At 40.0% G+C, this 14,354-nt stretch overlaps 1 protein-coding gene across 3 annotated transcripts in view; it reads left to right on the top strand.

The window, feature by feature from the left end:
* The window catches only part of LOC133651737 (dedicator of cytokinesis protein 7-like), a 120,551-nt gene that overhangs the window by 31,102 nt on the left and 75,095 nt on the right, over positions 1-14,354 (top strand). For all 3 annotated transcript variants that reach the window (XM_062049813.1, XM_062049811.1, XM_062049812.1), the window contains 2 exons: positions 1-127; positions 9,967-10,179. In XM_062049813.1, coding sequence (XP_061905797.1) covers positions 1-127; positions 9,967-10,179 — 340 coding nt within the window. The remainder of the gene's footprint in view (positions 128-9,966; positions 10,180-14,354) is intronic.

Raw genomic sequence — 14,354 nt, 5'->3', positions numbered from 1 at the left:
ATACCAGCGCTACAGCACCACGCACAGCCCGCAGAGCTCCGAGCGACAGAGGGAGAGGCAGCGAGGCCTGCTCAAACAGACCTTTGAACTGGACCAGGCAGCTGCTGCCGAGCGCCAAGACGAGCAGGTACAGTAGCAGCGTCACAGTGACCTCACCGCCATTTTCATGGGATTAGTATGGCCTCAAAACGCTAAAAAACACCCTCATTTTGAGAACCAACGTCCTCTACTGTAGACATTTGATTTAGGTCTATTTATTTTGTCAGTTACAAAGAGCTTTGCAGTTTTTAGGGACCTTCTGCAAAAAAGCTAGTAAAAGATAGTCTCATTGACAGCACTCTTCTGTTTTTTTGGAATCCACTGCAAACATGTGACGCTCTCACACACTTTTTTAAACTGAACTCACAGTCCACCAGTTCAATAGCCCAAATAATGAAAGAGAGGACCTAAGATGGAACACTATTAGTATAACTAAAGAAGTTGGACTACTGACTGCAACTGAAGTAAACAAGCTGCAGCAACACATTAGTTACATAAATCACATTACGGAAAATATGTGTAAATGCCTAAAAGGAAAAGACGTGTAAATGCCTAAAAGGAAAAGACGTGTAAACGCCTAAAAGGAAAAGATGTGTAAACGCCTAAAAGGAAAAGATGTGTAAACGCCTAAAAGGAAAAGATGTGCAAACGCCTAAAAGGAAAAGATGTGTAAACGCCTAAAAGGAAAAGATGTGTAAACGCCTAAAAGGAAAAGATGTGTAAATGCCTAAAAGGAAAAGATGTGTAAATACATAAAAGGAAAAGACGTGTAAATGCCTAAAAGGAAAAGATGTGTAAACGCCTAAAAGGAAAAGATGTGTAAACGCCTAAAAGGAAAAGATGTGTAAACGCCTAAAAGGAAAAGATGTGTAAATGCCTAAAAGGAAAAGATGTGTAAATGCCTAAAAGGAAAATATGTGTAAATGCCTAAAAGGAAAAGATGTGTAAATGCCTAAAAGAAAAAGACGTGTAAAAGCCTAAAAGGAAAAGACGTGTAAATGCCTAAAAGGAAAAGATGTGTGAATGCATAAAAGGAAAAGACGTGTAAATGCCTAAAAGGAAAAGATGTGTAAATGCCTAAAAGGAAAAGACGTGTAAACGCCTAAAAGGAAAAGACGTGTAAATGCCTAAAAGGAAAAGATGTGTAAATGCCTAAAAGGAAAAGACGTGTAAACGCCTAAAAGGAAAAGACATGTAAACGCCTAAAAGGTAAAGACGTGTAAACGCCTAAAAGGAAAAGATGTGTAAATGCCTAAAAGGAAAAGACGTGTAAATGCCTAAAAGGAAAAGATGTGTAAATGCCTAAAAGGAAAAGATGTGTAAATGCCTAAAAGGAAAAGATGTGTAAATGCCTAAAAGGAAAATATGTGTAAACGCCTAAAAGGAAAAGATGTGTAAATGCCTAAAAGGAAAAGACGTGTAAACGCCTAAAAGGAAAAGACGTGTAAACGCCTAAAAGGAAAAGATGTGTAAATGCCTAAAAGGAAAAGATGTGTAAATGCATAAAAGGAAAAGACTTATAAATGCCTAAAAGGAAAAGATGTGTAAATGCCTAAAAGGAAAAGATGTGTAAATGCCTAAAAGGAAAAGATGTGTAAATGCCTAAAAGGAAAAGACGTGTAAACGCCTAAAAGGAAAAGACGTGTAAACGCCTAAAAGGAAAAGATGTGTAAATGCCTAAAAGGAAAAGACGTGTAAACGCCTAAAAGGAAAAGACGTGTAAACGCCTAAAAGGAAAAGATGTGTAAACGCCTAAAAGGAAAAGATGTGTAAATGCCTAAAAGGAAAAGACGTGTAAACGCCTAAAAGGAAAAGACGTGTAAACGCCTAAAAGGTAAAGACGTGTAAACGCCTAAAAGGAAAAGATGTGTAAATGCCTAAAAGGAAAAGACGTGTAAATGCCTAAAAGGAAAATATGTGTAAATGCCTAAAAGGAAAAGATGTGTAAATGCCTAAAAGGAAAAGATGTGTAAATGCCTAAAAGGAAAATATGTGTAAACGCCTAAAAGGAAAAGATGTGTAAATGCCTAAAAGGAAAAGACGTGTAAACGCCTAAAAGGAAAAGACGTGTAAACGCCTAAAAGGAAAAGACGTGTAAACGCCTAAAAGGAAAAGATGTGTAAATGCCTAAAAGGAAAAGATGTGTAAATGCATAAAAGGAAAAGACTTATAAATGCCTAAAAGGAAAATATGTGTAAATGCCTAAAAGGAAAAGATGTGTAAATGCCTAAAAGGAAAAGATGTGTAAATGCCTAAAAGGAAAAGATGTGTAAACGCCTAAAAGGAAAAGACGTGTAAACGCCTAAAAGGAAAAGATGTGTAAATGCCTAAAAGGAAAAGATGTGTAAATGCCTAAAAGGAAAAGATGTGTAAACGCCTAAAAGGAAAAGACGTGTAAACGCCTAAAAGGAAAAGATGTGTAAATGCCTAAAAGGAAAAGACGTGTAAACGCCTAAAAGGAAAAGACGTGTAAACGCCTAAAAGGAAAAGATGTGTAAATGCCTAAAAGGAAAAGATGTGTAAATGCATAAAAGGAAAAGACTTATAAATGCCTAAAAGGAAAAGATGTGTAAATGCCTAAAAGGAAAAGATGTGTAAATGCCTAAAAGGAAAAGATGTGTAAATGCCTAAAAGGAAAAGACGTGTAAACGCCTAAAAGGAAAAGACGTGTAAACGCCTAAAAGGAAAAGATGTGTAAATGCCTAAAAGGAAAAGACGTGTAAACGCCTAAAAGGAAAAGACGTGTAAACGCCTAAAAGGAAAAGATGTGTAAACGCCTAAAAGGAAAAGATGTGTAAATGCCTAAAAGGAAAAGACGTGTAAACGCCTAAAAGGAAAAGACGTGTAAACGCCTAAAAGGTAAAGACGTGTAAACGCCTAAAAGGAAAAGATGTGTAAATGCCTAAAAGGAAAAGACGTGTAAATGCCTAAAAGGAAAATATGTGTAAATGCCTAAAAGGAAAAGATGTGTAAATGCCTAAAAGGAAAAGATGTGTAAATGCCTAAAAGGAAAATATGTGTAAACGCCTAAAAGGAAAAGATGTGTAAATGCCTAAAAGGAAAAGACGTGTAAACGCCTAAAAGGAAAAGACGTGTAAACGCCTAAAAGGAAAAGACGTGTAAACGCCTAAAAGGAAAAGATGTGTAAATGCCTAAAAGGAAAAGATGTGTAAATGCATAAAAGGAAAAGACTTATAAATGCCTAAAAGGAAAATATGTGTAAATGCCTAAAAGGAAAAGATGTGTAAATGCCTAAAAGGAAAAGATGTGTAAATGCCTAAAAGGAAAAGATGTGTAAACGCCTAAAAGGAAAAGACGTGTAAACGCCTAAAAGGAAAAGATGTGTAAATGCCTAAAAGGAAAAGATGTGTAAATGCCTAAAAGGAAAAGATGTGTAAACGCCTAAAAGGAAAAGACGTGTAAACGCCTAAAAGGAAAAGATGTGTAAATGCCTAAAAGGAAAAGACGTGTAAACGCCTAAAAGGAAAAGACGTGTAAACGCCTAAAAGGAAAAGATGTGTAAACGCCTAAAAGGAAAAGATGTGTAAACGCCTAAAAGGAAAAAATGTGTAAACGCCTAAAAGGAAAAGACGTGTAAACGCCTAAAAGGAAAAGATGTGTAAATGCCTAAAAGGAAAAGACGTGTAAACGCCTAAAAGGAAAAGACGTGTAAACGCCTAAAAGGAAAAGACGTGTAAACGCCTAAAAGGAAAAGACGTGTAAACGCCTAAAAGGAAAAGATGTGTAAACGCCTAAAAGGAAAAGACGTGTAAATGCCTAAAAGGAAAAGACGTGTAAATGCCTAAAAGGAAAAGACGTGTAAATGCCTAAAAGGAAAAGACGTGTAAATGCCTAAAAGGAAAAGACGTGTAAATGCATAAAAGGAAAAGACGTGTAAATGCATAAAAGGAAAAGATGTGTAAATGCATAAAAGGAAAAGACGTGTAAATGCCTAAAAGGAAAAGATGTGTAAATGCCTAAAAGGAAAAGATGTGTAAATGCCTAAAAGGAAAAGACGTGTAAATGCCTAAAAGGAAAAGACGTGTAAATGCCTAAAAGGAAAAGACGTGTAAATGCCTAAAAGGAAAAGACGTGTAAATGCCTAAAAGGAAAAGACGTGTAAATGCCTAAAAGGAAAAGACGTGTAAATGCCTAAAAGGAAAAGACGTGTAAATGCCTAAAAGGAAAAGACGTGTAAATGCCTAAAAGGAAAAGACGTGTAAATGCCTAAAAGGAAAAGACGTGTAAATGCCTAAAAGGAAAAGACGTGTAAATGCCTAAAAGGAAAATATGTGTAAATGCCTAAAAGGAAAAGACGTGTAAATGCCTAAAAGGAAAAGACGTGTAAATGCCTAAAAGGAAAAGATGTGTAAATGCCTAAAAGGAAAAGATGTGTAAATGCCTAAAAGGAAAAGACGTGTAAATGCCTAAAAGGAAAAGACGTGTAAATGCCTAAAAGGAAAAGACGTGTAAATGCCTAAAAGGAAAAGACGTGTAAATGCCTAAAAGGAAAAGACGTGTAAATGCCTAAAAGGAAAAGACGTGTAAATGCCTAAAAGGAAAATATGTGTAAATGCTTAAAAGGAAAAGACGTGTAAATGCCTAAAAGGAAAAGACGTGTAAATGCCTAAAAGGAAAAGACGTGTAAATGCCTAAAAGGAAAAGACGTGTAAATGCCTAAAAGGAAAAGACGTGTAAATGCCTAAAAGGAAAAGACGTGTAAATGCCTAAAAGGAAAAGACGTGTAAATGCCTAAAAGGAAAAGACGTGTAAATGCCTAAAAGGAAAAGACGTGTAAATGCCTAAAAGGAAAAGACGTGTAAATGCCTAAAAGGAAAAGACGTGTAAATGCCTAAAAGGAAAAGATGTGTAAATGCCTAAAAGGAAAAGACGTGTAAATGCCTAAAAGGAAAAGATGTGTAAATGCTTAAAAGGAAAAGACGTGTAAATGCCTAAAAGGAAAAGACGTGTAAATGCCTAAAAGGAAAAGACGTGTAAATGCCTAAAAGGAAAAGACGTGTAAATGCCTAAAAGGAAAAGACGTGTAAATGCCTAAAAGGAAAAGACGTGTAAATGCCTAAAAGGAAAATATGTGTAAATGCCTAAAAGGAAAAGACGTGTAAATGCCTAAAAGGAAAAGATGTGTAAATGCCTAAAAGGAAAATATGTGTAAATGCCTAAAAGGAAAAGACGTGTAAATGCCTAAAAGGAAAAGATGTGTAAATGCCTAAAAGGAAAAGACGTGTAAATGCCTAAAAGGAAAAGATGTGTAAATGCCTAAAAGGAAAAGACGTGTAAATGCCTAAAAGGAAAAGACGTGTAAATGCCTAAAAGGAAAAGACGTGTAAATGCCTAAAAGGAAAAGATGTGTAAATGCCTAAAAGGAAAAGACGTGTAAATGCCTAAAAGGAAAAGATGTGTAAATGCCTAAAAGGAAAAGACGTGTAAATTCCTAAAAGGAAAATATGTGTAAATGCCTAAAAGGAAAATACGTGTAAATGCCTAAAAGGAAAATATGTGTAAATGCCTAAAAGGAAAAGACGTGTAAATGCCTAAAAGGAAAAGACGTGTAAATGCCTAAAAGGAAAATATGTGTAAATGCCTAAAAGGAAAAGACGTGTAAATGCCTAAAAGGAAAAGACGTGTAAATGCCTAAAAGGAAAAGATGTGTAAATGCCTAAAAGGAAAAGACGTGTAAATGCCTAAAAGGAAAAGATGTGTAAATGCATAAAAGGAAAAGACGTGTAAATGCCTAAAAGGAAAAGACGTGTAAATGCCTAAAAGGAAAAGACGTGTAAATGCCTAAAAGGAAAAGACGTGTAAATGCCTAAAAGGAAAAGATTGGCAACACTAAATGGTCCCTAGTGTGTGAATGTGAGTGTGAATGTTGTCTGTCTATCTGTGTTCGCCCTGCGATGAGGTGGCGACTTGTCCAGGGTGTACCCCGCCTTCCGCCCGATTGTAGCTGAGATAGGCTCCAGCACCCCCCGCGACCCCGAAGGGGATAAGCGGTAGAAAATGGATGGATGGATGGACTTTAGCTGCAGACTTCTTCTGTTTGTTTGATACTGTCATTACTGCCTCGAGTGGTGGCAAAGTGTATTACAACTGAGTACCACTACTAAACCACAGCTGAGACAATGGTTAAGAAACACTGTTTTACACTACTATCTATTAGACCATGACAGTACTATCTATTATCATATGGAAAATGAAAATTGTTAACAACAACCTCTACTAACTTGATGTCATTAAAGATAACTTATTTCACATGTATTATTTAGACATGCCTTATATGATAAAAGGTAGCTAATTTATTGATGTGGCAGTGCCAGAGTGTGATGCTCTTTTAAAACACTTTACTTCTTAAGAAATGATATCATGGGTTATTTTGCCTGAACTTTGGACTCTAAAGACTACTCTTCAAAAGAGACACAGTTCAGCGGCAGTTCCCATGAATTGTTTCTGACCAGGGGACAGTTGACCTTTAAAGTGACCAATCAGAAAAGAGGAGAGTTGCTAGGCCGTTTATTCAATGCTTGCCCCAAAGAGCCAAAAGGGTGGAATGTCACATGCATGGAGAAATACAAAGACATGGCGAGCGCAGACGGACCCCACGCATTAGCAAAAAAGACGCTAGTGAATTGGACGTGCAAAATGAGTCAGTGGGTGCAGAGTGTGATTTTACACGTAAGGACTTTGGCCCTGTTTTGACGCCATAGATTAGTAAGTAGGTACATTTTATTTATAAAGCACTTTTCACAGATCAAATGACAAAGTGCTGTACAAAACATAGATGAAGTAAAACAACAATTCAATGAAAACAACAACATCATAAAAAGGATACAAAGGGGATTCAAATTGATAGTTAAAAGGTGCATTAACTAAAAGCTTTCCTAAAAGGAGAAGTTTCCTAATGTTTCTTCAAAGTGTCAACACAGTCAAGATCACAGAGGGACTGGTGCAAGTTGTTCCAGAGTCTGGGAGATGTAGCCTGGAATGCCAGGTCTCCACGGATTTTAAAACCAGTTTTGGGATCTTTAGAAGACCCTGAAGAGTAGGTGCATAACTAGTCAGTGATGTACTGAGGGGCCCCACCATGCAACTGAAGAGTAGGTGCATAACTAGTCAGTGATGTACTGAGGGGCCCCACCACGCAACTGAAGAGTAGGTGCATAACTAGTCAGTGATGTACTGAGGGGCCCCACCACGCAACTGAAGAGTAGGTGCATAACTAGTCAGTGATGTACTGAGGGGCCCCACCATGCAACTGAAGAGTAGGTGCATAACTAGTCAGTGATGTACTGAGGGGCCCCACCACGCAACTGAAGAGTAGGTGCATAACTAGTCAGTGATGTACTGAGGGGCCCCACCATGCAACTGAAGAGTAGGTGCATAACTAGTCAGTGATGTACTGAGGGGCCCCACCACGCAACTGAAGAGTAGGTGCATAACTAGTCAGTGATGTACTGAGGGGCCCCACCACGCAACTGAAGAGTAGGTGCATAACTAGTCAGTGATGTACTGAGGGGCCCCACCATGCAACTGAAGAGTAGGTGCATAACTAGTCAGTGATGTACTGAGGGGCCCCACCATGCAACTGAAGAGTAGGTGCATAACTAGTCAGTGATGTACTGAGGGGCCCCACCACGCAACTGAAGAGTAGGTGCATAACTAGTCAGTGATGTACTGAGGGGCCCCACCACGCAACTGAAGAGTAGGTGCATAACTAGTCAGTGATGTACTGAGGGGCCCCACCATGCAACTGAAGAGTAGGTGCATAACTAGTCAGTGATGTACTGAGGGGCCCCACCACGCAACTGAAGAGTAGGTGCATAACTAGTCAGTGATGTACTGAGGGGCCCCACCACGCAACTGAAGAGTAGGTGCATAACTAGTCAGTGATGTACTGAGGGGCCCCACCACGCAACTGAAGAGTAGGTGCATAACTAGTCAGTGATGTACTGAGGGGCCCCACCACGCAACTGAAGAGTAGGTGCATAACTAGTCAGTGATGTACTGAGGGGCCCCACCATGCAACTGAAGAGTAGGTGCATAACTAGTCAGTGATGTACTGAGGGGCCCCACCACGCAACTGAAGAGTAGGTGCATAACTAGTCAGTGATGTACTGAGGGGCCCCACCATGCAACTGAAGAGTAGGTGCATAACTAGTCAGTGATGTACTGAGGGGCCCCACCATGCAACTGAAGAGTAGGTGCATAACTAGTCAGTGATGTACTGAGGGGCCCCACCACGCAACTGAAGAGTAGGTGCATAACTAGTCAGTGATGTACTGAGGGGCCCCACCACGCAACTGAAGAGTAGGGGCATAACTAGTCAGTGATGTACTGAGGGGCCCCACCACGCAACTGAAGAGTAGGTGCATAACTAGTCAGTGATGTACTGAGGGGCCCCACCATGCAACTGAAGAGTAGGGGCATAACTAGTCAGTGATGTACTGAGGGGCCCCACCACGCAACTGAAGAGTAGGTGCATAACTAGTCAGTGATGTACTGAGGGGCCCCACCACGCAACTGAAGAGTAGGTGCATAACTAGTCAGTGATGTACTGAGGGGCCCCACCATGCAACTGAAGAGTAGGTGCATAACTAGTCAGTGATGTACTGAGGGGCCCCACCACGCAACTGAAGAGTAGGTGCATAACTAGTCAGTGATGTACTGAGGGGCCCCACCACGCAACTGAAGAGTAGGTGCATAACTAGTCAGTGATGTACTGAGGGGCCCCACCACGCAACTGAAGAGTAGGTGCATAACTAGTCAGTGATGTACTGAGGGGCCCCACCACGCAACTGAAGAGTAGGTGCATAACTAGTCAGTGATGTACTGAGGGGCCCCACCACGCAACTGAAGAGTAGGTGCATAACTAGTCAGTGATGTACTGAGGGGCCCCACCACGCAACTGAAGAGTAGGTGCATAACTAGTCAGTGATGTACTGAGGGGCCCCACCACGCAACTGAAGAGTAGGGGCATAACTAGTCAGTGATGTACTGAGGGGCCCCACCATGCAACTGAAGAGTAGGTGCATAACTAGTCAGTGATGTACTGAGGGGCCCCACCACGCAACTGAAGAGTAGGTGCATAACTAGTCAGTGATGTACTGAGGGGCCCCACCATGCAACTGAAGAGTAGGTGCATAACTAGTCAGTGATGTACTGAGGGGCCCCACCATGCAACTGAAGAGTAGGTGCATAACTAGTCAGTGATGTACTGAGGGGCCCCACCATGCAACTGAAGAGTAGGTGCATAACTAGTCAGTGATGTACTGAGGGGCCCCACCACGCAACTGAAGAGTAGGTGCATAACTAGTCAGTGATGTACTGAGGGGCCCCACCATGCAATGCATGGAAAGTCAGGACTAAAATGTTCAACTCAATGTGGCATGTGAGTAGAAGCCCATGAAGACTGGATCTAATGGGGGTAATGTGGACTGGTCTGGTCTAAAGTCTGGCAGCTGCATTTTGTAGCGACTGAAGTCTCTTTAGAGTTGACTTGTTGAAAAGAGAGAAGAGAGAATTGCAATAGTCAATACCAGATGAAAAGAATGTGTTGATGATCATTTCCAGATCTAATTTTGACAGCAAATTTGTGACTTTAGAAATATATCTGAGATGCTAAAAACAGTTTTTGCTGAGTTGACGACAGAGACCCTCCAGAGACTTGGACTGATTAGGAAGTGACAAGTTGAACATATTGGAGGCCTCAGCTGTATTTGTACATGCAGTGGAATGTAACTAACACTACCATTGTGTAAGTGCAGATAGAGAAAAGAACATTCTTCTCTTGATCTTCCAACATCTGCAGTCAACCCTTCAGGGTGACGTCTTCCCTAGCAAGAAATAACAACACATGATCTCAACCTTTTTTTTTTTCTTTTCTTCCACCCTCTTCCACCCCTTGTGGATCAGGATGACGCAAAGCGGCGGTCGGCCTCTGTTGATGAGACGCCGCGGGGCAGTTGGGCCTCCAGCATCTTTGACCTGAAGAACTCCTCCCCAGACGTGCTCTTCCCCACCGTCCTGGAGCGCACGGGGCCGGAGGACATGGACTGCCGCAACACAGAGGCACGCCTGCAGGGGCGCCACGGTGACCTGCTCGGCCTCTACCCTCCGCCCGATGAGGTTTGTGTCCAAAAATATGTTATGTAATATTTGTCAGAGCAGGAACCCTGCTCATTTTGAGTATGAGCCAACACAAGAAAGTCAAGGTAGCTATGGCCAAAGGTCTATTTCTTGTCACAGTTCAAACCCCATCTGGTTTAGCATTCTCTGTTGGAGCAGGAACCCTACTGGTTTTCACTTTGATTGATTGATTGATTGAGAAGTTAATTGACATCTTAAAGAATGTAATCCATGTAATGCTTTAAAAGGCAAATGGATGGCACAAAAAGCCAAGAGGCTTGTTTCCATTGTGGTCCATTAAATATTCATCACATTTGATACATTCAATAATACAAACCCTGTTTCCATATGAGTTGGGAAATGGTGTTAGATGTAAATATAAACGGAATACAATGATTTGCAAATCATTTTCAAGCCATATTCAGTTGAATGCACTACAAAGACAACATATTTGATGTTCAAACTCATAAACTTTATCTTTTTTTTTGCAAATAATAATTCACTTATGGCTGCAACACGTGCCAAAGTAGTTGGGAAAGGGCATGTTCACCAGTGTGTTACATGGCCTTTCCTTTTAACAACACTCAGTTAAGATTTGGGAACTGAGGAGACACATTTTTGAAGTGGAATTCTTTCCCATTCTTGCTTGATGTACAGCTTAAGTTGTTCAACAGTCCGGGGGTCTCCCTTCTGCTATTTTAGGCTTCATAATGCCAAACACATTTTCAATGGGAGACAGGTCTGGACTACAGGCAGGCCAGTCTAGTACCCGCACTCTTTTACTATGAAGCTACGTTGATGTAACACGTGGCTTAGCATTGTCTTAAAGATTAAAGATTAAAGTACCAATGATTGTCACACACACACTAGATGTGGTGAAATTTGTCCTCTGCATTTGACCCATCCCCTTGGGGAGCAGTGGGCAGCAGCGGCGCCGCGCCCGGGAATCATTTTGGTGATTTAACCCCCAACTCCAACCCTTTGATGCTGAGTGCCAAGCAGGGAGGTAATGGGTCCCATTTTTATAGTCTTTGGTATGACTCGGCTGGGATTTGAACTCCAACCTACCCATCTCAGGGCGGACACTCTAACCACTAGTTGCTGAAATAAGCAGGGGCGTCCATGGTAACGTTGCTTAGATGGCAACATATGTTGTTCCAAAAGCTGTATGTACCTTTCAGCATTAATGGTGCCTTCACAGATGTGTAAGTTACCCATGTCTTGGGCACTAATACACCCCCATACCATCACACATGCTGCCTTTTAATATTTTTTTCAATTATTTGTGCAGACTGCAATCTGAAGTACTAATCCAGGACCCTGATGATTTTGGATAGAAATAAACACAAAATGTTTGAGGTAGCGTAGGAGACGACTTTATCGCTTTAGGATGGCGCTATTCAACTTGTGGCTCCGGGGAGCAAATCTGGCCCGGGAATAGATTTAGACTTCCTTTTATTGTCATTCAAATTTGAACTTTACTGTACAGATAAGAACAAAATGTTGTTGCATTAGCTTGTTGTAGTGCAGGATAAAAGAGCAATAAGGTGCAGATATAAATAAATATATTGCACTTTTGCATATGCATCCACGTTTATGGATGTATGTTATATTGTCTTTATAGTCCAGCCAGTCGATGCGTTTTTTGGGTGAATTGAGGGGAATATTTTGATGTGTTCAAGATAAGGCTGAAACGACGCGTCGACGTAGTCGACGTCATCGGTTACGTAAATACGTCGACGCCGTTTTTGTGCGTCGACGCGTCGCATATTTACGTCACACTACCGTCATGGCGGAGCGCAAAGCAGACTGTGCGAGCGAGGGGGAAAAAATCACGCCAAAAGTGTGGGAGTATTTCAATACACGGCCTAATAATGTTGTTGTATGCACACTGTGTCGAGCGTAAATGGCCTATCATAGCATAGGCAGCACAACGGCTATGAACGAGCATTTGAAAAGAAAACCATCAACTAGTCAATCGTCCGCGCGAGTATACGTTGTCATCATTACACAAAAACATGAATGTGTCATTTGTATCTGCTAGGGGTGTAACGGTACGTGTTTTGTATTGAACCGTTTCGGTACGGGGCTTTTGGTTCGGTACGGGGGTGTACCGAACGAGTTTCTAAGCTAAAGCTAACTTTAGCTGCTAAAGTCTTAACAAGCTGCTTCGCTCCTTCTGCGGCTGCCTCTGTCTCAGCACGCAGCATTGTCCCACCCACACAACCATCTGATTGGTACACACAAAGTGTTATACAAAGCGTTATCAGCCAATCAGCAGTGCGTATTCAAAACGTTACCAGCCAATCAGCAGTGTGTATTCAGAGCGCATGTAGTCAGCGCTTCAGCGTGGAGCAGATAGGTGTTTAGCAGGTGAGCATCAGGCAGCGGACTCTCCCCAAATGATAATAAACACCTCCCAGTCAACTACTAGTAACATCACTATGAGCTAGGGATGGGCGATACCACACTTTTAGGATTCGATACGATACCGATACTTTATCTTGCCTTTTCATCGATACCGATACCATTAATTTCTTATTGGCAATTTTTGTCAGTCAAAAATATTATTACTATTGTTATTATTTAAGACAAATCACAAGACAAATACAGACCATTTATACCACATTTATTATGGTCAATATATAATAAAAGTAAAATTAAAATAAATAACAAATATGAAAAATAAATTAAATATTATATATAATAATAATTATATATAATAATAATTAGATATTAGGGCTTTCCAATTAACTGTCAAATCCGAATCGCAAGAAGCTGCAGTTATTTTTTAAAGTTTGTGATATAATTAGCAATTAATGAAATATGAAATAGGTTAATGTTTTCGAAATGTAAGAAATGATGTTACAGATTAAAACCAAAATCACATTCAATCATATATTTCAAGATTTTCTTGGAAAAAAATAAAACTAATGCAAAGATGAAGAATCTCCAAATGTTATCCCTTTCTTATCTTGTTTTAAATACTCAAGCAATTTTCAACTAACAGTAAATTCCCCTGTGTGGAAATTATTTGAATTTAGGATAATCATTTAAACAAAAATATTCAGTAAACATTACTAAAAAAACAAAAAAACAATGCCTGTTTTAAGTCAACAATTGGACAACACTGGATATGCCTGGCTGCATCGCTGTCGGCTGGCTGTGTGTGTGTTGCACGTTGACGACGCTCATTGGCTGTCTCCTGTCACGTGACTGGGCCAGCTCTATACTCTGCCAGGTACAGGTGTGTCCCAGCACATAGTAAGTTAAGTAAGTCATCAAAAACATCTGAAAGTGATGCTTGCACCCCCCACACGCCGTTTTTTGGTTTATATCGATACTTTTTTCAGAAAAGTGATGCCAAATGAGTAGCGTGTGAGTATCGATATATCGATACCACATGATCGATACGCACATCCCTACTATGAGCCCGTTGACCTTCTAGGAATATAAACTGGAGCTCAGCTCACTCGCAGTCCTGGCTTGAGGTGAAGGATACCGGTAATTAGCTCTCAGTTCCAGCCACATCGACCCCTTCTGAGCGCTTATTTTCAGCTGCTGGGAATATTGTAAACAAGAAAAGAACCAGAGCATGTAGACATGCTAACCTTTCTTCATTACAACTGTTAGTCACTCACTGGAATGAGTAGAATTGGTTATTGTGTACTGTGTTGGACTGGATGTTTATTTTGCACATTTTAAAAGCAATACTTAATGTTTACAGTGCTCCAGAATATTTAGATTGGCACTTTTTTGTATTGGATGTTTATCTTTATTTTTGCACATTTTAAAGCAAAATAAGCAATACTTTTACTTTTGAAATGCTTATACTATTGCAGAATATTACGATTTGCACTGGATGTTTACTTTTATATTTGCACATTAAAAAGCAAATAAGCTACTTTTAATTTTGTTAAATGTTAAAAGTTTTAAATGTTTACATTGTTACAGAATATTTTGTCATGTTGTTGTCAATGTTGACTGAGTGGCCATACTTTTTTTTTTTGTAAATAAAAGCAATGCCTTTTGAAAAAACTGGCCTACATTTATTTTTTCATCTTCATTTTGAATAAAAAAAATAATCGGTAAAAGGAAAAATAATCTATAGATGAATCGAAAAAATAATCTATAGATTAACCGATTAATCGAAAAAATAATCTATAGATTAATCG

This window comes from Entelurus aequoreus, linkage group LG06 (genome assembly GCF_033978785.1).
Source record: "Entelurus aequoreus isolate RoL-2023_Sb linkage group LG06, RoL_Eaeq_v1.1, whole genome shotgun sequence".
NCBI classification, from domain to species: Eukaryota; Metazoa; Chordata; class Actinopteri; order Syngnathiformes; family Syngnathidae; genus Entelurus; species Entelurus aequoreus.
This window is presented reverse-complemented; position numbering and strand designations above follow the sequence as displayed.